Source organism: Acipenser ruthenus, chromosome 40 (assembly GCF_902713425.1).
Source record: "Acipenser ruthenus chromosome 40, fAciRut3.2 maternal haplotype, whole genome shotgun sequence".
Taxonomy (NCBI): Eukaryota; Metazoa; Chordata; class Actinopteri; order Acipenseriformes; family Acipenseridae; genus Acipenser; species Acipenser ruthenus.
Genome location: NC_081228.1, coordinates 4,092,453 through 4,118,382, shown reverse-complemented (window position 1 = coordinate 4,118,382; position 25,930 = coordinate 4,092,453). Strand labels below are relative to the sequence as shown.

Genomic DNA, 25,930 nt, shown 5'->3' with positions numbered 1-25,930 from the left:
CATATGTTTCTCATGCAGCATACTTATGTACATGTGTTATATACAGGGAATGCACAGTTGAATACAGAGCAACATCAATAACATGTTGTAGAACAACACAGGAAATCTCTTTTTCAGTATACTAGTTCTCTTGTGCGACACTGCATGTAATGTTGTCAAGATTACTAAAATAAACAAGGACATATCCTCCGCGGTCCTGAGACCAGGTTATTTACTTTACACGAGACCACAAAAACATCAAATATGAGGCCAATATTTGGGACCCCCAAATCTTGAACGTTCAGTAGTCTGGACGTCCGTACCGAGGGCTCAGTCTGACAGCAGTGTGGGCAATTTCAAATGAGAAATGTTCGGTATGCTGAACAAAAGGAGGACCGAGGAGGATATTTTAAAAAAATTACTCAAATAAGCTAATTCAACCTTTGTTTGTTCCTTCTTAATATTAGCCAAAAACAATAAATATTGCATGAGTTGTGTTTTGAATTTGTGGTTCAGCAATCTCTTACCCAATTAGCACCAGGAATGGAAAGCATTACAAAAAGACCCACCCCAACATAGAACAATTCCTGAATCTCTTCCCACCCCTTTCTCAATGATCTAACCCCCGCCTCACCCCCGATCTCTCAGTTCTCTGTCCAATGTACCATGCTTCCTCATATCCTGATGCACCTGGACTGCCACATACCAAATGTATGGTCTGTGTTTTGAAAGCTAAATACATTCTTTGTGTTGATTTAAACATTACTAAATTATATTTTGCATGCTAAGCAGACACAGATATGCAATGCAACCTAGTTTTGAAACCCCACCTTAAGTATTACATACTTTAATTTCAAGATGAATGATTATTTTTAAGGGAAAGTCAAATCTTAATTTTCTGCACACCCCCTACAACGTTAGCTTTTGGAATTTCCCAATTGTATGAGAATAATTTAAAATGAGTTGCTAATATAATATGCCATTATATCAATGGAAGAATATGGTACCGTCCACCTGAACAGTGGAAACATGGTACTGGTGACTTTCTTTGGCACCCCCTGCCCAATTGGCTCCCTCCAGCTCCACCCCTATTCCCTGAGCTCCTTACATCACAACCCTGCAGGCTCAGTCCCAGTGCTGAAAGCTCTTTAGGCATAACTACATGACGGCATCTCCTTCAACTCAGGGCACCCCTGCTGATTAGAGAACTCTGTGGAAAGACAGAGAGGGGTGTTAGGGGTGTGTAGACCACGTGGATTTGACTTAACAGCACCTTCTTTAGGATTTATGCAATGAAATGAATCCCTAAACCATTTTGAGTCTTGACACAATTACATATATGTGTTATACAGGTCAAGCAATATATATATATATATATATATATATATATATATATATATATATATATATACATTGCAACAAAATACACCAAGCTTTTTAAAGATTAAAGACACCACTTATAGTGATCTTAAAGGAACACATGTGCAATATTGGAATCTGCATACTTCATACAAAAAAAATTCCTACGGTTAAAGAAAGGGATTAAAGAAAGAATTTTCCTTTTTGATAATTTTCTGCACATCCCAAATAATAATAACCAAAATAGCTACCAAGATGAAGCGTTTTATTACATAAAGAAGTATACATAGACTAGTACCCAGGTTCTCTGTTGGGGGTTCCTGCTTCTTCAGAGTCTTCCCGTTCCCTTCCATCCCAGCCAGCACTCCCATCATATCCACCAGGGTGTGTTCTCCTTCCTTCAGCGCCTCTCTCGCCTCCTCCTCTCTCTCCTCTCGCTCCTCCATCTCCTCATTCTCCTCCTCCTCTCCTTTGCTCCCGCTCCTGATAACCGTCTTTCGGAGTTGGCCCCGCGGGCCCCTCAGGGTGCACACGGCACGGAGCCGGCTGTAGGAACGCAGCTGGGAGACGTTAGCGCTAAGGAAGAGCAGTATAACGTTGAGGTCATTGAGCGGGCAGCCCAGGTTCGGCCCCAGGCCCAGGGCAGGAAGCACCTCGTAGACAGACAGGAAGCGGCGATCCCAGCAGAAGAGGCGAAGCAGACCCAAGAAGATCAAGGGACCGAGGAGCAGGTAGACGGCCCCATTGGCCACACTGACGATCTGGAAGACCAGCAGCCCGGTGAGCTTGCACTGGATCAGCTCAGGAACCCAGGGCTCGTCTCGCAGGAGGCCGGTCTTGACGAAGCAGCTGAACTCGTCCTGCAGGAAGGCAGACAGGTGGAAATAGACGAGGTAGAGGCAGGCAGCGGAGATGAAGAGCAGCAGCAGGAAGCTGCGCAGGAACAGCATGCACACCAGGAAATAGGAGTGCTTTTTGGCCTGCAGGTAGCGCTCCAGCAAAGGGAACTCAAAGTAGCGCTCTCGCTTCGCCCTGCATGAGGGAAAGAAAAAAGCTGATTAGCAATAGGCAGATAGGAAAATCACTTCTGCATCAAATTACCTTTGTTTCTAACAGCATTTCTGCATGGAATGTTTTGCACAAGAGGCCCTTGCCTGGGTCCCCCTCCCTTCTCCCTCCCTCCTCCCCTCACCCCAGCTGACAGAGCTCAGCCCTACCTCTCCAGCTCAGCTGCGAAGCTGGCAGGGTCAGGACTGTTCTGCTGCAGCTCTAGGATGGACTGTGCCAGGCGCACCGAGCGGTTGTAGGATTTATCGAGCTCGTCGATGATGAAGAGCAGGTCAGCCCCCAGACATGGCATTACCAGCAATCGCCAGAGCAGAGCGGGCATGTACATCATCACTGCCATCACCAGCAGGGAGTAGGGGAACATCTAGAGAGAGGGTAGATGACAATTCAAAATGCTTTTCATTGCAAGTATGCACTTCCAGCTTTAGATCTGGAAGGGACCGGTTATAGGCAAATGGAAATGTAGGTTATGGAAATGATCTGGCATGTTATTTTAAGAAATCCATTTCTCATACAGAACCTGCATTAAGCTGCTTCTTACTGATTCACTTTAACTTAACAACTCAAGCAATGCTGATGTCCCGTACCTTGTGCACCCACAGCGATTGCTCCTCGAAGTTGCCGTCACTGTCAAACTCATGGTGTATCAGGGAGTCCCAGCAGTAGGTATCCACATAGCCTGCCTGCTTTGACGTGAAGTTGTGTGGGGGGAAACAGGTGATCTGAGGACCTGGACAGACACATAGTAGCTATTGTAGCTAAAATCATTGTTTATTGGAGCGTATACCTATAGTAAGATTTTTATCTATCAACAATTCTCCTAAAGGAAAGGGAAATCTGAATTAGCACTCACTGGCTGATCCAACTTCTCAACCCAAATAAACATCAGTTACATCCTTTTTTAAATACTGCTAGCTTACTTAGGGAGGTTCTTTCACTCCTTGGAGCCTGAACTCCAGCAATGTCCTAACATGATGCTGGAGAGTGCTGTGTTTAGAAATGTACTATACATAGACATCATGTATACTTAAAAGCAGGCTTTTCTTCCAAATAATTTTACTCAAACCATAATTGACAGGAAATTGAAACGTGCGTGTGTCTGAAATCCCCAGCCAGCTGTTATGAAAAAGCTCTGTCTGTGTTCCAAACTTGTAGCCAAACCTACTTTATACTTTTCCCTTCTTCAGCCAGATTTATTTTGTACTTTTCTCACAAGACCTAACGCCCTGACAATCCAGTCCTTTGGGGCTATAAACAGTTCGTTATTTTAGTCCACGTCCTGTAAATTTATTGTCTGCACAGTAACAATGAAATTAAAGACTACTGGAATACTTAAATTTGTCCAATACTGGTACACTTGGTTGTGTAAATAAGTTTCTTTTAAAACGGTTTAGTGTCTTGTGATTGAGTATTCTATGTGATAAGTTATGGTTATTAAAATACCAGCCTAATGCTGGAAAATCCTAACCTATAGACTGGTACAGTATCGAATCTGGAAACAGGGTAGTTTGGAAGCGGCAGGAAACTAGTAATCTCTGGCCAGACAGCAGGCAATTCCCTGGTGCTTATTTGTACTGGAGTGCCACTTACAGTAACGTGGCAGATTGTCCTGTTTATTAACCAATAGCCTTTCTATTATTATATGCCTTTGCTCAGTCTCAGCTAACCACCAGCCATGCCACAGGACAGAGATGAAACAGACACGTTTATGCAATTAGACTGTGGTGACGGGCAGATGCCAGGTCCACCCTTGATTAGCTGCAGTTATAATGATCTTCTAACCTCCTACCATAGCCGGCTAGAACCAGGCTCTGCAGTGCACACACATTTGCCCCATGAATGGCTGTGTTACCGGCACACTCACCGAAGGAGATTTCTCTTGCAAAGGCCATGGACACAAGCAGCAGGGGCAGCCCCACAGACACGAACTTGATGATCCGATCAAGGGGCAGTTCCAGAGCCAGTGCCTTGAGCCGTGAGTCCCCGCTCCCCTCCGGGATCAGAGAGTCCGACAGCATGTACTGCGCCGCAGAGTGAGCGAGCGACATCTAGACAGAGAGTGGATAAAAAACAAACAAGCATGCAGACAACGTCAAAATGATTTATGATTAGTCATAGACAAAGGGGTTTCTTATTCAGAGTGTTTAACTCTTTCAGAACTATGTTCTGAAATGCCTCCTTAACTAATTGAATGGTTTCAGTGTGGAATAAAATACAGGTCATGGATGAATTTGTATTTCATATTCAACAGAACTGAAAGTCAAACACAATCACACAGCCCTACAACATAACTGTATATACATGCAGGGGATGCACCCTTTGTGACTCATACTGTGTGTGTATCTTTATCTATAAGTAGAGAAAGACAGATAATACAGGTAATATATCCCTGGAGAAAGAATTATACAAATGTAAAAATACAAAAGAAAAATGATTAGGTACATTCATTGCTCTTTAAGGACTTTAAAAAAAAAAATGTGTGCACAAATCTCGATATAATCAATACAATATATATATATTTTTCCCCAGAGCTGCTAAAAAATATTTAAACTTAATATGCTTTAGTCCAATCTTTTTCTTTATTTTTTATTTTTTTATCTATTACAAGAAAATATATAAAAAAAACAAAAATGAGAATGGATGAGCTTGGGATACTCCATTCCTGCAAGGGAAACCGGCTCACGTAAAGACATGTAAAGAAAGCGTCCAAGTTAGAAAGACAGAGGGAGATGGAGACGCAGGAGACGGGCATACCTCGTTGTCCTTGTCCAAAGCAGCAGCAGCAGCAGTAGAATCCCAATCCAGCTGTGAAGAAGAGTAACTGAAATAGTTCTGGCAAGGGCCTTATGTAGAATGGGGCAGCCCTCCCCAAATGACAGGCTGTGTTGGGCCGGGCCTGTGGATAATTAGAGAGGGGTCCCTCTCTGTCAGGAGCTGAAATAGACAGCTAGCTGACCAGGAAACCTGGGGATGCTGCTGGTAACCGAAAGACCACAGCAATGCTCCTCTCTGCAGCAATGCCCACCAACTTCAAAAGAGAGGGGGGTGGCACTCGTGGCTTTACCGTGGCCTGTAATCCAGGCTCCTATTTATAAGCAGTGGCTCGAACCGTGGGGAAAGCCGGAGCAGAGATTTGCTCTGACAATTACAGCTGGGTGACCGTACTGTGTGTTTGTGAGTGTGTGTGTTGGTTTGAGATCCACTTTACTGGTGGTTTCAGTATCTCCACCCATCCAGGGTTGAGCACCCAGCCAGCTTGACACGCACTGGTTTCTTGGTTTGAATTCCTTTTTTGTTTTACAGCTATATAACCCCTGTGCAGAACGTACATTCCTTAGTATATTTAAAGAGAGTCGGGACTCTGTTACTCAGAGAGGAATAGATTTTCTTTGCTGGGTTGTACTATAAGGAGACGGTTTAAATATTGGACTCGACAGTACAGTTTGTGTCACCACCCCAAGGCTTTAATCATAAAGAGCTAGAGGACCAGAAAGGATACAAAGTGTGCTGATACTCGTGCTGGCACTCGGGATTGACTTTGAGACGTATTTGTCAGTAGGTGTTAAATAAATCCATTCATTAAAGTGTCGATTTATAAACAAGACTGTTTACATCCTCGGCAGGGCAGTAAAAATGTCAGCTCCCCGGATGAGAGAAAAATTTGCTTCCAATCATCTTTTAAAACGCTCAAAGCGGAAGTTGATTGCCATTGGCTGGTATTCAATTGTCATGGTGACGGAATGGCAGTTTTTCTTGTTTTGAAATAAACACATTAATGAATGGATATATTTCCTATCTGCCAGTATATACTTCTTGAAGGCAATTCTGCGAGTACAAGTATCAGCACACCCCTATTAAAAAGACATCTCAATAAATACATCTTTTAGACCAGCTTAAAAAAAGTGTAGATGCTGAACTTATCTAGGCAACTCAATAGTAAATGGCTCAGTTTCTTGTGATGTGGTGTTTAAAGTCATTATGTTGTGCTCATGGAGATCAAATGCAAAACAGGGGTGTCCATGGGACTCGATGGATAGCTCTTAATAACTAGGTATGGTCATGCTGTGAGTTAAGCTGTGCTTCCCAAAGTCCATGAAGTCTGTAGAGGTTCCTGTTTCTGTCGCAACCAGGACTTTAATAGAACCAGAGACAGGATATCCTGCAGGACTGCCCTTGATTGAAAAGCACATACAGTAGCAGCTTTTTTTATGCAGGAGTCTATTTTAATGAACTCCAGGTGGTTCTGAATATAACCGTGTCTTTAACTCTATATTAACCTGCTCTGTGTTACAGTAATCAAACTATCTATCTATCTATGTATCATCGATCTATCTATATATATACATTTTTGTAAAGGTTTACACCGGTTTAAACAGCCAACATAGCATGTGTGTTTGAGGTACTTTAGGGTTTTGATGCCATCTTAACTACTACACTCACTTATTTGTATTTAAATATATTAATGTGTTTCTGATGTCATTTACACACACAGTTAATGATGTAACAATCTACCATTCCTTTCTATTCAAACCTTCAGGTATCATGGTATTTTGAGTCAATTTATTTTCCTTTATTCTTTTGTATTAACCAAAATGTTGGGAAGTTAGCTCGAGCAAAAACTTGTATTTTATATATATATATATATATATATATATATATATATATATATATATATATATATATATATATATATATATATAAATGACTTGAAAGAATGTTAACGTAATAGAAAATATTGTAGTATAGAAGCTACATCTGAATCATGTTTTAGTTTTTTGAGGAAGCTGGCTGGAACAGAATCCTAAACTGTACATGTAAGAACGGTGTGGAGTTAAGCATGTTGTCAAAGAGCAAGAGAAGATGAAAACACAGTGATGAGATGTACCCAGCATGCACTGCACGCCAGTCCAAGGCAAACTCCTGGCACGCGACTAGCTGTGTTACCCGCTCCTCCACAGCGTATTCAGCACTGGAGATTTCTCCTGCGAAGGCCATCGAGACAAGCAGCAAGACCAACCCCACAGACAAACTTGACCACCCGGTACTGGCTTAAAAATGGTCCAGTTCCCATCAGAGGAAAAGACCTGTGTGTGTGTCACGTGACGTGTAGGACACAACCCAGGGGAGTGACGAGCGTGCGACTGCTGTGATACCAGTGATCAATGTTTATACCACCCCCTCTCCCAAACTTGAGACAACACTGATTTTATCTCTGGCCCACTTAAGGGCTTTAAAAACAACAAGCTGAGGAGTTTCAAAAGATTCCAAAATCTGAGGAAAATGGATCCAATCACAGCAGTCCCTCATCTGAAACCACGCAACCACAGTCTTTCCGCTAGCGTTTTTCAAAGAGTAGTTCAATGCAAGACTTCCAATAAATCTGGTTTTAAACCAATAGGTTCATCGTTCTTTTTTTAATAATTAAAATGCATTCTATTAAAACACAACAGATTATGTCAACAATGTGTACGAAAAAAAAGAATTAAAAGAAGAGCAAGTGCAGAGAGAAATGAAACAGTAATGGGAGGCAGACTTCACAATGAACATTCAAGAACGGAGAATATAGCTGGCAGGTCTTTAAAAAAAAAAAAATAAAAAGAAAAGCGATAAGCACATCGGAAACAGATGCTTTTGTCCGTTTAGCAAAGAAAGGCAGAAAACTCCTTCACAGTTTGTAGATCGTTCTAGTAGAACATTTACATTGTCTCTGACATTCCCATCCTCTCCCTCCGGCTTCAAGTTCCGTCCGTTACATCAATGTTTGTTTTCACATCTTTATTATTATCCAGCACAAAAAAAAAAGAAACTTCCCAGCAAAATCACCCTACATTGATTTGTAGGATGATTTTGGTCGTGGAATAAAATGTTTCTCAATCATCGTTCAGGTCCTTTTCCGTTGTCATGAAATCGAAGAAAGCGTAGGTGCCAAAAGCTCAGGGTTCAGGCAGGTTGGTGTTCTGCATTCACTACAAAACAACGTTATCGTGATGTTACGTCCTCCCAGCAGCACACAATTGTTCTTTCCTTTTCTGTATTTATTTATAACTAGAATTGGATTCATATTAAAAGGCAGGAGATCAAAATACAGACCAATTTCAGATGAATACACCTATAGCCCATATAAAAGGTAGTGTGTGAAAACGAACAAGTCTAGACTGTGAGTCTTGTACTGTATTTACAGTATTTTCAATTTAATTTAAATACTGCCATGGTTTAAATCATTAAAAGGAATGGACTTTGAGATCTCCAACAGTGCGCGAGTGTCTGAAGTGTCTTTTTGTCTGCAATAGTTAGTAACAGTAAGTAAAACGACTGGTCCTGGTTTAATATTTAAACAGTGGCGCTATTACGATCCATCACTGTTTAGACCAATCAATTTGTCTTAAAAAATAACACTATTTAATAATAAACAGACCGCACTAGTTCTTTACTTCAGCTGAAATGTCCTGTCTGAAATCATGTTTGTTGATTATTTTTACTTAAAGAAAAATCTCTTCCAAACCCAAGACATATGGTCGCCTTTTTAAGATTTTTATTACATGTTTATTTTTGTAATTCCTCTCAGTTAAAACCAGATTTTTTTTTTAATCCATCCAGATAAGATTGTTTTGCAGCAGGGTTGTAGTGTGGTGGCGTGACCCCAGCCTTGACCCCTGGCTCCTGTCTCTCTCTCTTCCTTCACTCCAGGGAGTCGCTGTGCTCCAAGCCCAGCTCTCCCACGTCAGTGGTGTGCAGCCGCTGCCCTCCCTCCTCGTCCTCCTCATCCTCCTCCTCCTCCTCCTCTTCCATCTCCTCTTCCTCTTCCTCCTCCTCTTCCTCTTCCTCCTCATCCTCTGTGCCGTCGAGCGAGTCCTCCCCACCCCCTCCCAGCATGGCCTGCTGCATAGCAAGGGTGGCTGAATCCGAGGACAGGGGCTGCAGATGGTCCATCACCAAAGAACCTGAGAGCGACACAGAGAGAGGGGTTAGAACAAGGGGAAGAGACAGTGTTGTGTGACCCCTGTCGGAAGTTCTAGAACGGCACCCGCAGTGGAGCTCTGTTGCACAGTAGTTAAGACGCTTGTTTGTGACGTGCGTTGTGGCCAGTTATTTAAACAGTTGTAGCAGCAAGTGGTAACGGGCAGTGTTCTGTAATGCACAGTCAGTATGGATCCTTTATTATTCAGAACAGTAGCTGAATATCCCAGGATATATGTATTCAGAATGCTGTTACTCTGAATACTACCTGCTTACATTATGCAGATACTGTATCGTATTCTAAATATCTGTGCATGCCACCCTCTTGTTTTAGTTTTCCTAAGACTACTACTAAAGTATGACACTGCACACTATGCAAGTACTGGTACAGTTTGCTAAGGAGTTGATTGTACCATCTTATAGCCCTGCCAGGATAGACCACAGCTAGGGAATCACAGTACAACCACAAACTGTAATGTGAAACTATAAAGTACACTCTAAGCTAAATATAAAAATGTTTAAAAGACACTTGCACCCAGTCGTTAGTGGTGCCGCTGCATTTTTTGTGGCTTAAACTGTGCAGTACATGTAAACATAAGTTGCCTTTTATTAACTTTTCTGTTCTTGATTAAAGGTTACAATTCTGAGCATTCACTAGCCTCTCTCGGTGTGATCTGGGAAATCTTGCAGGGGGGGGGGCATGTAATTTACATATTTCTTAAGGAATAAACAAAGGAAGTTAGGACAATAATATGTGAGACCAGCAACCTGACATTTTCGCCTTTATTTGATCCACGTTACCGTGATTTGGAGTGAACCCATCAGCAGAAAGCATTCAAATAGTGCAGAACGTCTCTTGCTGTCTCCAGTGCTGTGCGCTCAGTCAGGCTGCACTGAGAACACTAACCATTCATGCTATGAACTGGAACAGCACGCTCAAAGCGTCCACAGTGGGATTCGGAGCAGGGGAGACGCAGCTAAAGAGAGCCAAGACTGTTAGCAGGACAGCGGAGTGCTTACCATCGGCGTTGTTGCCGGAGTGCGCCCCTTGTGGCTGGAGGACCCCTGCCACTATGGAGTCCGGCCAGAATCGCTGGGTGGGCCGGTGCTGTGACTTCATCTTCTTGGCCTTGGGGGCGGGGTCAGGGTTACTGGCGTCCAGCATGGGCTGCAGGATCCGCCGCCTCGCATTGATGAACCTGCGGGGAGAGGACACAGGGTGGGGGGGTGCTAGAGCAGGTGCACTCCATCAATAGAATCAGCCTGCACCCTACACCATCAGAATAGAGAGCGATTGTGTCTGCTCTGAGATCCCAGGGTGTTATTTAAGACTTCCACTGAGCAATTTCAGTTTTCAGTGTCACTTTAAAAAGAAAAAAATAACAGACGCAATATGTTTAGTGGATACAGCGACACCTCTAATGCAGGAATCTGTAAAACTGGAAAAACGTGTAAGAACCTTGCTTTACCAGCAGGGGGAGCCCAGTAACTGCAGATACCACATCTGTGCACTCAACTGATTCACTTACACCCAAGAGGTCTTACTTACACGCCTTATTACTCCTAACCATCCAGCTCTATCCCAGCCCCAGCACTCACCAGTTGTTGACCTGCAGCAAAGTTAGGTTGGTCTGCCCTGCGATTTGTCTCTTCTCATCCTCCGTGGGGTACGGGTGCTGCAGAGGGACAAAACAGTCGAGAATACAGGAGCCGTTTCCCCTCAGACCCCTTGAAGATAAGAAAAGGCTGCCTCACTTAGATCACATCGGAGACAGTGATAGCCAAGAGGCTCAGAGTGAGGGTGAGGATGAAGCCAGCCTTATATTACTGGGGTACAGAAACTCATCTCAGACAGGCTGCTTTTATTCTGTTCAAACACTGTCCCTAAAATAAAATATTCATCCAAAACGCTTACTGTAAGCTCCGTTTTCAAATTTAAAAATCAGACACAAGGCTGGTAACTCCACCGTTATGCTAGGCTCACTAATGCAGTGTCTGCCATAATTCTGTAATAATTTCCCCTGTTATTTAGCTGCCTTCTGTACAAACTGAATATGTATCACTCATAATATTCTTTAGGAGATGAGAATGAAGTACATGGGGAAAAGACAGCCACTAACTAGAGGCTGCTGTTTCTCTTTAAGGATCCCAGTGTTGCTCATTAAGGTCGCTGTAGTTAGCTATCCTGCACCCCCCTCAACACACACACAAGTCCTCTTCAGACTCCAAACTGCATACATCTTTTTTAATAGGGACCCAAGGTATTTTAAAAGTGCATTGCACAGTTTTGCAGAATGTAATACCAAAATAGGTCTCCTTTGTGACTGCTAACAGCTGCACTACATTCCTTAGCCTTCAGTGTACTGCTAGGCCGACAGCAAGAAAGGAACAGATTCTATTGACTGTTCACTTTGTTTTCATTACTTAAACTAAAAGTACTGCCACAGGGAGCAACCTGGTTTGTGCCAATCATTGACTCATGTTTTCTTATTCATAATTTTTTTACACAATATTTTTCCTATATTTCTGACTATTCCAAAAAAGTGTGGGTTACAACAGTTATTCATTAATGAAATCTGCAATCATAAATAATAAACCACATCAAAATATCTACTGGGGATACTGACCACACCCCTAGTCAACATAACCCCACCCACAGGCCCTCCCACACAGTAGCCCCACCCCTCACCATGAGGTGCTGGAAGAGCCATGATCGCATGATGTTGGTGGCTTGTTTGGGGAGGACTCCTCTCTTGTTCTTTGACTTCTTATCCTCACTGTCCAGAAGAGAAGACAGATCCAGGTTCAGCTGTGGAGAGAGGAAGGGAGTGGGTTTACAATACAGGAGAGCCCACACCTGTCTACCTTCTCTTATAGAGGCCTACATGACAAGGTGATCCGAGTGTGCAACGCTAAGGGATTAAAACCTTGAGCCATGCCAGCACACTCCACTGAAGGAACTCAAACCCCCATTTTGACTCCCAAGTTTGTAATGTTCATGGAAAGGGTCACAAAGCTTGACAGTTATAACTACAGCACACTTCCAACAAATAAAAAACACAAGCGCAGGAACTGTTCATTGCAAAAACAGATTTGTAGTGTAAAGCTGAGGGAACATAAAGCCACTTTTTCAGGAACGGTGGCTTGAAACCTGGTTCCAGGAGACCTCGTTTGAGGCAACTTTGCTGTTTCAAAACATTCAAAAAGTTCCTTTGAAGTAAAAACAGGCACATTCCAGCATGTCTTCGATTCCTCTCTTGTAACTAATGAATATTTAAAAAAAAATATATATTTAAAATCAATTCAGACACCAGCCACACATCTTTAAAAATGCTCCCCGCTGCTTATTAAATAATACAAAAAAAAAAACAGGCCTCGTCACCATGGCAGCCGTGCGTCACGTGCAAATGAGCCCCCCTCCTACTCCCTCCCAGCACACTCTTGGAGCGCGAGTTCCAGGAAGCAGGCTGAATTAATTGGCAGAGTCGCGCCGGGGTATCATTGCCGGTGCTTGTCAGGGACATTGCTGCAGGCACACCTCTATTCCCAGCCCGCTTGTATTCCGCAGCCTTGATCGGTTCTGGGCTATTCACAGAGCCGACTGCTGTCTGTCAAACACAAGATTACCCGAGAACCATATCGACAGCTTAATAGAGCTAGAACACTCTCTCTGTCTCTGTCTCTGTATCTCTGTCTCTGTGTCTCTCTCTCTCTCTCTCTCTCTCTCTCTCTCTCTCTGTGTCTCTGTCTCTCTCTGTCTCTGTATCTCTGACTGTGTGTCTGTCTCTCTCTGTGTCTCTGTCTCTCTCAATACTGACTGAAATGTTAGTAACATACGTGTCCCCTCACCGCTTTTGTAAATACAAAACTAGAGCTCTCACAACCAAGCGGCTCTCTAGCTAAAATGTACAAATTGTATTTCCGGCATAGGATAAAAGGACGGCTAGCATGTTTTAATCTATAGTCAAAAAACGGACAAAAAGCATATTATTTGCCGATTGAGAATCCCTGTAAAAAATACCTTTGTGCGAATACTCGTCTCTTAGCGATTGCATCTGTCCTAACCAAGGGGGGTCACACTCTCCTTCCTCCAGCCTTCAAACTGCAAGCATTGAAGACTACGGAGTTTGGTATAACCACCCTTGTGAAAGTTTACAGTATATGGAATAGAAAGGGATGCCGCAGTTTGCCGCTCAGCGCTCACCTGTGCGTTTTGGATCTGGATGGTTCCCTGGGGGATGGCTTGGGTCAAAACCTGCCCCTGTGACGTCACCATAGTAACCGGCTGGTACAGGGTCCCACCTGGAAACGGAAGCAATGCATATGAGGAGCTGAGCTGGGACATTATTAGGTAAAGCAAAGGTTTACAGCTCTGCTGACAACTCAGAAAGAACACGCAACGTTTGCCTTGAATGTGATTTCCAATTTAGAGGCAGTAACTGCAGTGATTGCTCTGTACACACAAGAGTAAGAAGGAAAAGCTGCGCTTTTTGTGTACACTGGATCACTAGGTGCTGAATGGTTATCACAGACTGCTGTCTGGAGCCCTGGCTCCCATACCTGACACCACCTGTGAGGAGTTGATGGTCGTCATGGCGACACTGCCCTGCTGCAGCGCGCTCGCCGGTACAATGATTCCCGAGGGATTCAGCGCACTGGAGATGGTCGTCATGGAGGGGGTCGAGCTCTGGTGCATGTCCTGGACAGACGGACGAACAGACAGACAGACAGACAGAGAGCGTCACAGCCAAGGTACAGTCCAGGATAAACGCAAGGAATACTGAAATCGTCTTCAACCACATATATAATGTTCAAATCACTTATCTGAACACCCTTTAGTGAAGGACAGGTGCACCGTTTCAAACTATATTGCTGTATAGCAGGAAGCATAAGAGAGACCGAGGATCTTGTGAATGGATATACTTCAGCTTCCAGTAAAGCTCTTAATCGCCTGGCCACAGATACACAGAGGCAGGGACCTTTTGGCTCTCTTACAGATACAGACCTCGTGCCTAGCAATCAACACCTTTGTCAGCCTTAACATTAGTCAAGGGAGCTCCACTGTGTGACTTTAATGGATCTTAAATCAACACGAGGAGAGCTGGAAAAATCCAGGAGGGAATGTAATAGTGCTTTTACAATGAAAAAGGAGGGCAGGGCAACACTGAGGACGGGAGAGCAATCAGTCGTCCTGCTGATGGAGTTTGCATGCACTCCAGGGATGTTTTATTGCAAACCAGTAGTGTTACTATATGATCTCCGGATACTAACAATTAAAAGACAGTGAGGTGAGCAAGGCAACTGTAAACCAGACGACCTTGAGTGCAATGTGTTTTACCAGAACAACCTATATTATATATATATATATATATATATATATATAGAAGAAGGTTGAAGATGAAGCAGGCCAGCTGAAAGGGAAAATAAATAACGAAAAAGAAAAACACCCTGGCAAGTTATTTTTAAAATGTTTTAATTTTTTTTTATTTTATTTTTTTAATTGTACTCGACCTCCACGCCTCAAATCAGCCCGCTCCTCATTGTCGCTATGCATTCTAATTATCTCAGCCTTACAGAAAGATGAAAAAAAAAAAAACCCTTGCGCTAGGCAGACAGGCAGCAGGCAGGATTTCCATCTCATTAACTTCCTCCTCGTTATTTTCTGGAAAATTACGGATTAAAAATAAAATGTGCATCTCAATTTGTCGGGGAATCGAGACTCTTTTTCCTTTTCTCCCTCTCTCGCTCTCTCCCTCCCCCTCCCCCTCCTCCTTGAATCTATCTATCTATCTTTCTATCTATCAGATCGTATCTACCTGTCTTATCTTTCCACTGATCGTTTCCTCTCAGTTATTCCTCTCTCTGATTGCCTCCACCATTCCTCTCCCCCTCTTTCTCCCTCCTTTTCTCACTAATCGCCTTGGACGTGCCTGGTAGCCATGGAAACGCACAGCAAGAGAAAAAAAAAAACCTAATAAACTATAAAGAGGCTTGCCTGTCTGGCAATTCTACGTGCCCTTTTTCTGAGTCTGAACACAGAGGGAGACCAAAGAGTTACATCCCCCAACCCCACAAAATCACAAAAAAGTGATGCAGTTGATGCCCAACTGCTTTTCTAGTTATCTCAACCAAAGAGTGTAGTCCTATAGTGAAAAAACTTCCATAGACTCCTATAGATATATACAGGGGAAAAAGACTCCAGCTCCCAGAATGCCCAGGCAGCTCATGCAGATTTGAGCAGAAGAGTGTGGAGGTTGAAGGTTATACCCATCTTGCTGACTAATCAGCTTGTGCACGGATTGAAGCCTTTCAGATTGCACAATCCTACCAGATCGATACCTTCCCTTTGTGGTTTATTTAACGGCATTTCACGGCCTAAAAGTAGGTATTTCAAGATATTTCCCGATCAAACAGAATATGTAATAAAGCAGAAAAAATAAATTGCGTTGTCACACATTTGTTTCACATAAACTACATATTTCACGGCAATGGGTAAATGGAATGGAAATCTGTGATACCGGTGAAATAAATACAGCCTTACTAATGAGCAGTGAAGGGTGTGAATGCCTGACCTGCTGCAGGCTGAGGGTGGTGTGCGTCGGGGAGTAGGGTCCTGACAGGTCGCTCCTCAGCAGGTTGTCGCTGTGCATCTTGGTCTTGAGGCAGGTGATGTAGCGGTTACAGAAGTCCTTGCAGAGCTCGTTCACCTTCTCCAGCTCCAGCAGGTGGATACGCAGCACCTGGATCGCCTTCACCATCTAGCGAGAGGGAAATCCATATGCAGGGTTAGGAACTCGCACTACACTGTCCTGGCTTTCAGAGCTCCCCTTGTAGGAGATGTATCATTGGAGTTTCCAGGGATATGAACAACCAGGCTCCCTGCGGAATCTGATCTGGTCTCACTTGTCACAGCATGAATGCCTGAATCTTTACTGAAAGGATGCGTTCATGCACCTCGTCTGACACAATGATCACCTCACCTCTGCTGGGGTCTGAAGGCTGGATCCTCTGCTAACTCGGCATGAAATGGATCTTGTACTTGCACAGAACTGCCCCATATTTTGCCGTATTCTGCTACTGCTCTTAATTATAACAGTTTTCTCTGCTTGGCTTTACTCTTAAAAGGCATCTGCATTCAGGTTTTTTGTAATTGCTCTTATTTGAAATCATTCTTATCCATTTATCGTACTTGCTACGTGCTCTTAATGGAATTTACCCTTAGAAGCAAATATTTTTTACTATAAGTTTACTACGCTTAGTCAAATTCGCTCTTAAATGTAATTACTTACTGTATTCTTTAGTTTGCTCATATTTGTATTTGATTTTAATTTCTACTGATTTTAATGTACTTTATAACTGCTCTTACCTGTGATATTTTGGAACGTGACATTGTGGAATGTGATACTTTGTATTGTGATATTTTGTGACAACTGTAAGGTTGCCCTGGATAAGGGCATCTGCTAATAATAATAATAATATTTGTTTATTATTATTATTATTATTATTATTATTATTATTATTATTATTATTATTATTAATAATAATAATAATAATAATAATAATAATAATAATAATAATAATAATGTTGACCCTGTTTCTTTATGGACCCTAGTGTAACCTCTCTGGATGAAAGAGGTGCCATCTATCTTCTGTTCTTAACTTGCTAGATGATTTGGCTGTCAACAGTACACCACTGCCATTCAGCCCTCCCTAACTCGTTTTTTTCATATCAAAACGAAGAGATTCAGTTATTTTAGCATGGTTAGTCCAGCAAAATCAGTTGACTTGGGGCTTGAGTGGGATTTGAGCCCAGGCATTCAGAACGGAAATGCTAATGTTTTAAGCCAGCTTGCTCGTCGACCTCTCTCTCCGAAAGTCAGCACTCAAGGGCAGTGGAATGGGCGGAACTGAACTTCTGCACCAAGGATGGGATAAATCTGCCAATTAGCTCAGCTCATTTACTCAGGGCCCTATGCCAGCTCTCTCGGCGGCAGGGTGTGCAGTATAACTGTCCCACTGAAGAGTTACGACGCACAAGGCCCGCTCGCGGCCACTGCCTCATAAAACACACAGATGCAGAATTAATTGACTGCGCGCCACTCGCCGGCCGAGCGAGCCCATAATGACGAGCACCGACCTTTTTTATTTATTTTTTTCCCCTCCCTCATTTCTAATTACAGCCGACTGCCAAGCAGGCAAGCGGAGGGAGAGGAGAGCGAGGGAGAAAAAGGAGAGAGAGACAGAGCGCTCCTTAATGACGACTAATACCTCTGGCCTTTCAGTCCCCTTTATGCCAGAGTGCGCCGCTGATGATATTAGCTTGGATTAGTGCAGCCTGGGATCAATCAAGCAGCTTCTCATCAACTCAGCTCAGTAATGCAGCTTCGAACTTTCAAGTCCGGAGGGGAGACACATGAAGGGTGTCCATCCCCCGTCCCCCCCGGTAGAGGGCGCTGTGAGGACGAGCTAGTGGAGGCATAGGACAACAGCACGGTGTCATTTAGAGCACACCATCTTTTTGAGGGCCATTTTATCCATAATCAATGAATAAAGAATACAAAATAAGAGGCATAATCTCATCTTGTTCATGAGTGCGGACATCCAAAACGCTACAATTTATTGATTGCTGTCAAGTGGGCGCACCAAATTTGTAGAACTTGTGAAGAGATTTAAAATTAAAACGCAAGGATATATTTGGAAATAACTTAAAAATCAGGTGCAGCCAAAGTTGGCTCTTCCATTCCTGGTCTTTGTTCCAACCCTGTTCTAAATTGTTTCATTGAAACAATTAAACCTCCATCCAGACCCTGAAGTCATTCATGATCTAATTTTACCCGTGAAACCTGGAGTGGAATAGCCCTCCAGGACCGTGATTTAAACCCAGCACAGTGAGCATCTCTTTACTGACCAGATTGTCCAGTTCGGGGTCCTCACTGAAGAAGGGCTTGTGTTCTTGCTCCTGCTGGTGGACGAAGTTCTCAATGTCCACGTCGAAGCTGGCTGAGGTGATGCACTCGGAGCCCTGCGTGGCCTGCTCACACTTCTCAAAGAGCAGAGCCAGCAGTGGGAACAGGGGGTGTCTGAGAGAGATAGAGAGAGACACAGGCAGGTCACTGGAGAGGCTGCGGTGAGCTCCACGGCCACCTTGCACCAATAACTGCAAACCACTCAACAGGGCTTTATATAAAAATACTAAAAGAAACGAAATACATTGAGACCATGTCAGCTGGAAAAAAAAATAAAAACAAATGTGCAACTCTTATACCTTGATAATTCCCTATCCGTCTTACACAATCAAAACAGTGAAATACTGAATTAGCAAAGAGCACTTGTACAGTAAAATACAGTACATGTACAATTTATTGCCAAAATGGTTTACCCATGAATTAACCAGGTTTATGAATTATTGAATCGTTATGAAAAACGACGGAGTATTGTAAGTGCCATTTCCATACAAATTCCTAAAAAAGCAGAATGTTAAGGGAAACATGTAAAACCAATGTTAAAAATACTGTATGGAATAGATTTTCCTTTGCAGTTAGATAACACAGACATATCTCACCACAGTAGTGTATATTTGCAAGCAGCTCATCATGCATTTCATCATATACTGTGTATTAACATGCCTTCACTGTGCCTTTAATGTGTTTTACTAACTTCACCATGCTATTACCACGGTTTAGCGCACTACACTTTTATACAGGGGTACCTAATCAAAGTAGCTGTAAACTATAAACTCCCCCTTAGCCGCTCCATAAAGGGATTCTATACAATTCATGAAGCTGTGAGGTTGGTGTTCAAAGTCATTGCAACCCAATCAAAAAAACAAAAAAGAAGAAGAGGGTTAAAATCTGCAAAAAACTAAAAAAACTCTTATTGTGCAACTCCGGATCTCATTTTTAAAGCTGTGTGCTCCTCTCCACACACACACACACACTCAAAGTGCTGGTAACCCATCGCTCTCATTTGCAGCCTTTAATAGGCGGGTATATTAGACTCTAATCTACCTGATCCCAATTTAATGCAGCTCTCTTTAGTGTCCGTGAGTGGAATAGCAATCAGCCTGGTTCCGCAGCTATCCGCAATCCCACAGGGGCTATCCTGGGGCTGAGAAAGCCAAATTCCTCTCCGCCAGCTCGGAGATTAGGACATACGAGCCCTCGCTGTCTCACTCTCTCGCCCCCCCTGTCTTTCTCTCTTACAGCCGAAAGCTGGAGAACAGTTAATCCCTTAGACAAGTTCACCATGGTAAGTTTGCTCTAAAATTGTGCAGCTTTACCTCAGCAGACAGACCATCCTTAACCAAACTGCGTGTATTTATTACCTATCCATAGCAGCAAGCAATCACAACCTGAGAAAGGCATACGCTCAAACACCTGGTTTACCGGTACTTCCAAATCATGCAATTTGACGCTTAAGAACAAAAGGGATTTTTGAATTATTATTATAAACATTTCCTTTGTGAATGCAGACTAAACATTTCAGCTATCTGCCGCCTTAGCAGAAGTATTAAAAACAACTGGTAAAAAAAAAAAGAGGGATTCAGTTATAATGTCAAGGTTAATAAGGGTTAATAATGTTTAATAACTTTTTTAGATTCACTTCAGTAAATCGTTTGCCTGTATCCTTCAACCACTCCATCTCTTTACTCTCTCCTCTCTTTCTCCCCCTCTGTGTCTTAACAGATGCCTTGTGCCATTTTCACATCCCTTTCATCAATTAGGAGTCATGGATGACGGGTACGGTTCGGTGGGGGAGGATACTAAATTACCGGGAACTAATAATGCAAGCAATATTGCCAGGGGGGGAGGGAGTTCAGAACTGCTTGCTTAATCTCTCGCTCTCTCTCCCCTCACTTTAAATCCATGCAGATTTCCAGATAAGAGAGGACACATGAGGGATGAGGGCGAAACTAATCTGTTAACCTTTGAAAACATGTTGACCAAACCATTGAAAATGTAAAGCCTCTATTTATCTATTCACTTGAGAGCTGAAAAAGGAGTACTGCTGTACAGAGCTTCATATTAGTACTGGGGAGCGTTAGGGCTCACTTAAGTGTGCTTTCTCAAGAAGGAAACCCTAAACTTGGCACACTTATAAGCACAAATACTTGCTTTTTGAGTATGGTGTTTTCAGTGCTCATTTAGATACAATACAAATGATGTCGGGGTTTTCTGGGCTGAATCCCAGCGTAGATCAGTCTGTGATGCTTACTAGAGATCCTGCAGAGTGGCGAGTGCATCTGCACTGCGGAGGAATAAAACAGCTTGCTGGTTAGAGCTGACAGGGGGGCAGTTAGGGACGGCAATAAAAAACAAAAGGATTTGCAGGAGAGAAGGAGGCAGAGGGTGGGGGGAAATGGATGATCTTATCCTAGATAAACATGTACAGTAGGAGTCGTTTGCTGCCTTTTATAACCTAAATTTGGTCGTTTTACTTTTAAAAAGCAATTAAAACTACGGTTGGAGTTGTACCCTCAGCCACAATAAGGGTTAAATAAAATCGACTTTTTTTCAGCTATCAAAATCGGGGGAAATATTTCACATCTTCCAGATTTGTTTCTTTTTTTTTTATAAATCAGTTTCAAAACAGGGGCCTCATAGAGAAAACCTTCCCTTCCTTTTGTTTTTCAAAGACCACCCTGTTCTGCAAGTCTCTGCTACCCTTCTGTACATAGCATTGCCTTGTTCTCTTTCTTAACACAAAGTTCAATAAAATCCCCACTGTGGCATTTCTGACATGTTTCCCTCTAGGCTAAATATCTGCAGCCCACCCTGAGCACACTGCAGAGGTAGAACAAGCCGCTGGGCTGCATGTAACACACAGTGCATCACTGCCCTGGGCTGAAAGTAACACACAGTGCATCACTGCCCCGGGCTGCATGTAACACACAGTGCATCACTGCCCCTGGGCGGCATGTAACACACAGTGCATCACTGCCCCAGGGCTGCATGTAACACACAGTGCATCACTGCCCCGGGCTGCATGTAACACACAGTGCATCACTGCCCCGGGCTGCATGTAACAGCAGTGTGGAGTAGTGGTTAGAGCTCTGGACTGTTGACCGGAGGGTTGTGGGTTCAATCCCCAGTGGGGGACACTGCTGTTGTACCCTTGAGCAAGGTACTTTACCTAGATTGCTCCAGTAAAAACCCAACTGTATAAATGGGTAATTGTATGTAAAATAATGTAGTATCTGTATAATGTGAAATAATGTGTAATGTGATATCTTGTAACAATTGTAAGTCGCTCTGGATAAGGGCGTCTGCTAAGAAATAAATAATAATAATAACACACAGTGCATCCACCGGACAGCATGTAACACACAGTGAATCACTGCCCCGGGCTGCACGTAACACACAGTGCATCACTGCCCCGGGCTGCACGTAACACACAGTGCATCACTGCCCCGGGCTGCACGTAACACACAGTACATCACTGCCCCGGGCTGCACGTAACACACAGTGCATCACTGCCCCGGGCTGCACGTAACACACAGTGCATCACTGCCCCGGGCTGCACGTAACACACAGTGCATCACTGCCCCGGGCTGCACGTAACACACAGTACATCACTGCCCCGGGCTGCACGTAACACACAGTGCATCACTGCCCCGGGCTGCACGTAACACACAGTGCATCACTGCCCCGGGCTGCATGTAACACACAGTGCATCACTGCCCCGGACTGCACGTAACACACAGTGCATCACTGCCCCGGGCTGCACGTAACACACAGTGCATCACTGCCCCGGGCTGCTAAACTCAGCCTGTTGGAGCCCAATACACAGAGGGGAACTGCACAGGCAATAGTATTACTGACACACTTCCGTTGCCTGATTTGCCCCCATGATTCCTACCCTCCTAATGGAATTTTTCAAATGATTAAATGCACAGTTATTAACCTAATAGATCTCTTCATTAACGGCTTGCGGCCATTCTAAACCAGGTATATGTTTTTAATCAATGGGGTTTAAAATAGTAGATCCTGACTACAATGTTAGTTTGTTGTGATTTATAAGTATTTTTATATTCATTTAATAGGCTTTATATTATATACACACACATACACGCAATGTATATAAAAATACTTATAAATCACAACAAACTAACATTGTAGTCAGGATCTACTACTTTACATAATCTTATTTAACAATGTTTTATAACATTCGGAATAGCCGTGCACAGGATGAGATGTACTGGAATATTGATGAATTTTGTATATTAATAAAAACCATAAAAACAGAGAAAAAGTAAACAAGCACTTCAGAAATAGTTATTTCTCAGTGTCTAGACATGTTGAAACATGCATCTACTCAACCTCTCAGTGTTGTTCAGTGGTGGGTGATATGAAGTTCTGGTTGTGAACTGACTTCGCATACTGCATGCATTCTGCTCTCCTGTCTGGTCGGAATGGAGACACCAGTCTCATTTCTCATTCTCTTCAAGGTTAATTAATCACAAGAGCCATCATATTTGTTTATTGTACTTTCTACTTTTAACTTACGCAAATGATGTTCTCTTCTGATTCGGAGGCATCATTCTCAGCCCTGTGTGAAAATGGCTCTCGGATAGCCAGGGTGTTTTTGAACAAATTATTAAAATGACTTCACAGCGGTTAATGTAAACAGACTTTATGGTGCATTACAGCTACCCCTGTGATCTATTGCGCGCGTACATACACGCACACACACACACACTCACACACACAGTCAAATCAGAAATCCTCCTGTGGTGTCTGATATTAGTGTTGAAAGAACGCTAGGAAGTTGTGACTAAATCTTAAGTTTGTGACCCACCAAGAAACCGTACATCAGTCTATCGACAGGGCAGTACAGTACACCATTGAGTAGGATGAAACGGTAATTAAATAAATAAGAAATGCTAAGAAATAAATAATAATAATAATAATAATAATAATAAATAATAATAATAATAATAATAATAAATGATTGTGATATTATCTGGAATTTGTTTAGTCTTGATTATTTATCGTACTGAAAAATGATTAGCGCTAAACGGTTTCTGACAGTCCAATAAAAAAAAAGGACCAGCACCATTTTCTCTCAACTTATATGTAAAATATTACAGTTGAAAATAACCAATGTCTAAATGTTATACAGGGTGACTGCGCAATAACAACACTGTGTCTGCAGCTCAGTCTTGGCAGAGACAGGACTCCAGTCTCCAGCGCGGTCATTCACTCGCTGCTCACTGAAGCCAAATACTTCTCAATGATAAAAGCACAAGAACATTGAATCCATTCCTTCTTTCTGTGTAAGGAAGGGCAGAGATGGAAAAGAGAGAGGGAAGGGAGGGGAGGGGGGAGCGTTATCAAGGCTGTGTTTCTCACCACCCGCGGCAGCCTTCAGGCTGGCTGCTCACATCAAAGTGAGGTACATCTCTCAGAGGAGCTTAGAAATTCTGCCCCAGGCTTTGCAAAGCCTTCACAATGCTCCCCTCAGGAGATGAGCCAGAACCCAGGGGACACAGGTCGAGCACAGAACTGCCAGAGGGGAGCGTGTCTTGTACAGAACAGCCAGGGAAGCAAGCAGGACACAGAGCAGCCGATGGAGCGAGCATTGCACAGATAAGTCAGGGTCCAGAGTCAAGCACTGAAACTGTAATTGTCTAAACTGAACCCATTCTGGCGATGGTGTCTTATAACCAGATTAGTTTGGGCCGTGGCATGTTAAGCATCCAGGGTATTGAACAGAAAAGCAGAGTGGATACATTAGTCAGACAGAATAACTGAACTACATCAATTTAACCGGAATGAAAGCCCTTGGTTTTCTCCCCACCTGTACACCGCACGCTTGTCCGACTCCAGCTGTGCCTGGGGGTCAAGGGTCACACTGACGGGGGTCGTCCCTGCTGCCGAGGATGCTGGGATATGGACCGGCTGGGACTTGGAGGTCTGCTGAGTGGTGCCTGTCATCTGGAAGAGATGAAATAAAAGACGTGCTTGAAGTGTCTCACTCCTGTGCAGGGAGTACAAGAGCCCGCCCTGCTTTCTGCGTCGTGAAGCTTCCAGGTCCATTAGCTTGTATACTTGCTGTGAGAGTGGCTCAGACTTCTAAAACATTAATGCAGAGTGATGGGTGACTATAAGCCCTTTGCTTTGCGTTTGCCGTCTAAATATAATGCAGGACATTCCAACCTCAAGAAATGTTATTGTTAAAGCCACAGCATTGCCAAAGTTTGATCTTGGATCCTACAGAGAGGAGCTGTGATCAAGCATCAGTATTTACAGCGAAGAGAAGACTGTACAGTCAGCTAGACTAGCATTAAGGCCTAATCAAGGATACCAACACCTTATCACTTCCATTCCATTAGGCTTGACCCCACAGCGCCCCCTCTGCCTTCCACCTGGAATCGCTCGTGGTTTCTGAGGTCAGGTGGCACTGCCTGGAAAGATGCCATCCCCTGCCTGGCTATGGTCCCCGAGGTATTATTAAAGATTAAGCTCTTTATCACAAGTTACTTTTACACAGAAGTATTAGATATACTCCATTCACACAACCTATACTGTATAATACATGACCGTCAAGTGATTGACAATTATTTTGTATTGGAATTCATTAGCAACTTTTTTTTAAGTTAGCAGCGTAATTATTAGGAGGCGTGTGCTATTAATTAATTTCTTAATCAATGTGTTAATGTCATGTCTTAATTATTTAATTAACTAACTCAATCTGGGTCCTCAGCCCGGTAAAGTAAGTTCATGTACTGTAGCCTTGTATTTAAAAGTTGCAGGTTCAGGTTTGAATAAGATTGATCACAGTCTAATTAGAAAGAGATTTATTTCATTTACAGTGATAATTGAGCCATCCATTTCAATTTTCAGGTTGACTGGATGAGTCACCCGTCTTTCTGCAACTCTTTCGGATAAGTCTACCTCAATTAGGAACACACTCGTTTTCAGGTGTGATCATTAGAAATATACAGTGCTTCATTTTTTTTTTTTTTTTTTACATTAACAAGACCGTTCCTTGCTAATGAGGGCACTGAATTCAAATAGTTACAAATGGCAGCCCTTGTTATTTTATCTTAAACCTGAAACAGCAGATGCATAGAAGATTCAGACAGCGCTGATCTGTGGGTGACTACTGTGCGTGCTTAATTAGGTACACCTGAACCTCTGGCCTCAAATTAGGCTCAGATGTGTCTAATTAAGCTCCTGTAAACCTGAAGTCATTTCTATTGTAACAGGAGAGGCAAATACTGTCAAAATCATACACGGTCAACACACGAAGTATTGCAATAACAGGAAGAATTTATTTACATATTCATCCCTGGTCAGAACTTAATGGGACCCTCATTGAAGCATTGATGTGAAATATTAACACCTTAAAAAGGGGAATATCTTTCAGCCACAATGATCATATTGTTTTGCATATCTCTTGTAAAAAAAAAAAACACTCATGGCAACAAGAACCAGTGTGATTCGAGTCCATTCTCGTCAAGGCATGAACCCATTTACAGAAAAAAAAAAAAGAGTCAAAAGGTGGTCTTCTTAAAAAGATTATTCCTTTTCTGACAGGTGGATTTGTGTGACATTATTCTGTA

The 25,930-nt window shown here is 43.0% G+C and overlaps 2 protein-coding genes across 7 annotated transcripts in view; both read right to left on the bottom strand.

The window, feature by feature from the left end:
- Positions 1–516: 516 nt before the first annotated feature.
- Positions 517–5,242, bottom strand: LOC117397084 (pannexin-3-like). Its single transcript, XM_059010339.1, has 6 exons — positions 5,161–5,242; positions 4,271–4,454; positions 2,994–3,136; positions 2,556–2,770; positions 1,637–2,370; positions 517–1,189 (listed from the first exon to the last, which is right to left on the bottom strand). Exons 2-6 carry the CDS (start codon positions 4,452–4,454, stop codon positions 1,128–1,130), a joined length of 1,338 nt encoding a protein of 445 aa, XP_058866322.1. The 5' UTR covers positions 5,161–5,242; the 3' UTR covers positions 517–1,127.
- Positions 5,243–7,805: 2,563 nt separating this feature from the next.
- The window catches only part of LOC131708128 (homeobox protein PKNOX2-like), a 57,162-nt gene continuing 39,037 nt past the window's right edge, over positions 7,806–25,930 (bottom strand). For 5 of the 6 annotated variants that reach the window (XM_059010333.1, XM_059010336.1, XM_059010334.1 and 2 more), the window contains 9 exons: positions 24,163–24,299; positions 18,272–18,443; positions 15,936–16,121; positions 13,924–14,062; positions 13,568–13,665; positions 12,053–12,172; positions 10,963–11,039; positions 10,384–10,562; positions 7,806–9,347 (listed from right to left, as the gene is read on the bottom strand). In XM_059010333.1, coding sequence (XP_058866316.1) covers positions 9,085–9,347; positions 10,384–10,562; positions 10,963–11,039; positions 12,053–12,172; positions 13,568–13,665; positions 13,924–14,062; positions 15,936–16,121; positions 18,272–18,443; positions 24,163–24,299 — 1,371 coding nt within the window. In that variant the 3' untranslated portion in view covers positions 7,806–9,084. Of the gene's footprint in view, positions 9,348–10,383; positions 10,563–10,962; positions 11,040–12,052; positions 12,173–13,567; positions 13,666–13,923; positions 14,063–15,935; positions 16,122–18,271; positions 18,444–22,868; positions 23,241–24,162; positions 24,300–25,930 lie in introns of those variants that run through there. The other variant, XM_059010338.1, reaches the window with a different exon arrangement.

Coding starts and splice junctions, on each gene's coding strand:
- LOC117397084 (XM_059010339.1), bottom strand. CDS start 4,454: ATGTCGCTCGCTCACTCTGCGGCGCAGTACATGCTGTCGGACTCTCTG. Junction 2,371..2,555: donor TTCGCAGCTGAGCTGGAGAG/GTAGGGCTGAGC, acceptor TCCCTCATGCAG/GGCGAAGCGAGAGCGCTACT. Junction 1,190..1,636: donor ACCCCCAACAGAGAACCTGG/GTACTAGTCTAT, acceptor GTCTTTCCACAG/AGTTCTCTAATCAGCAGGGG.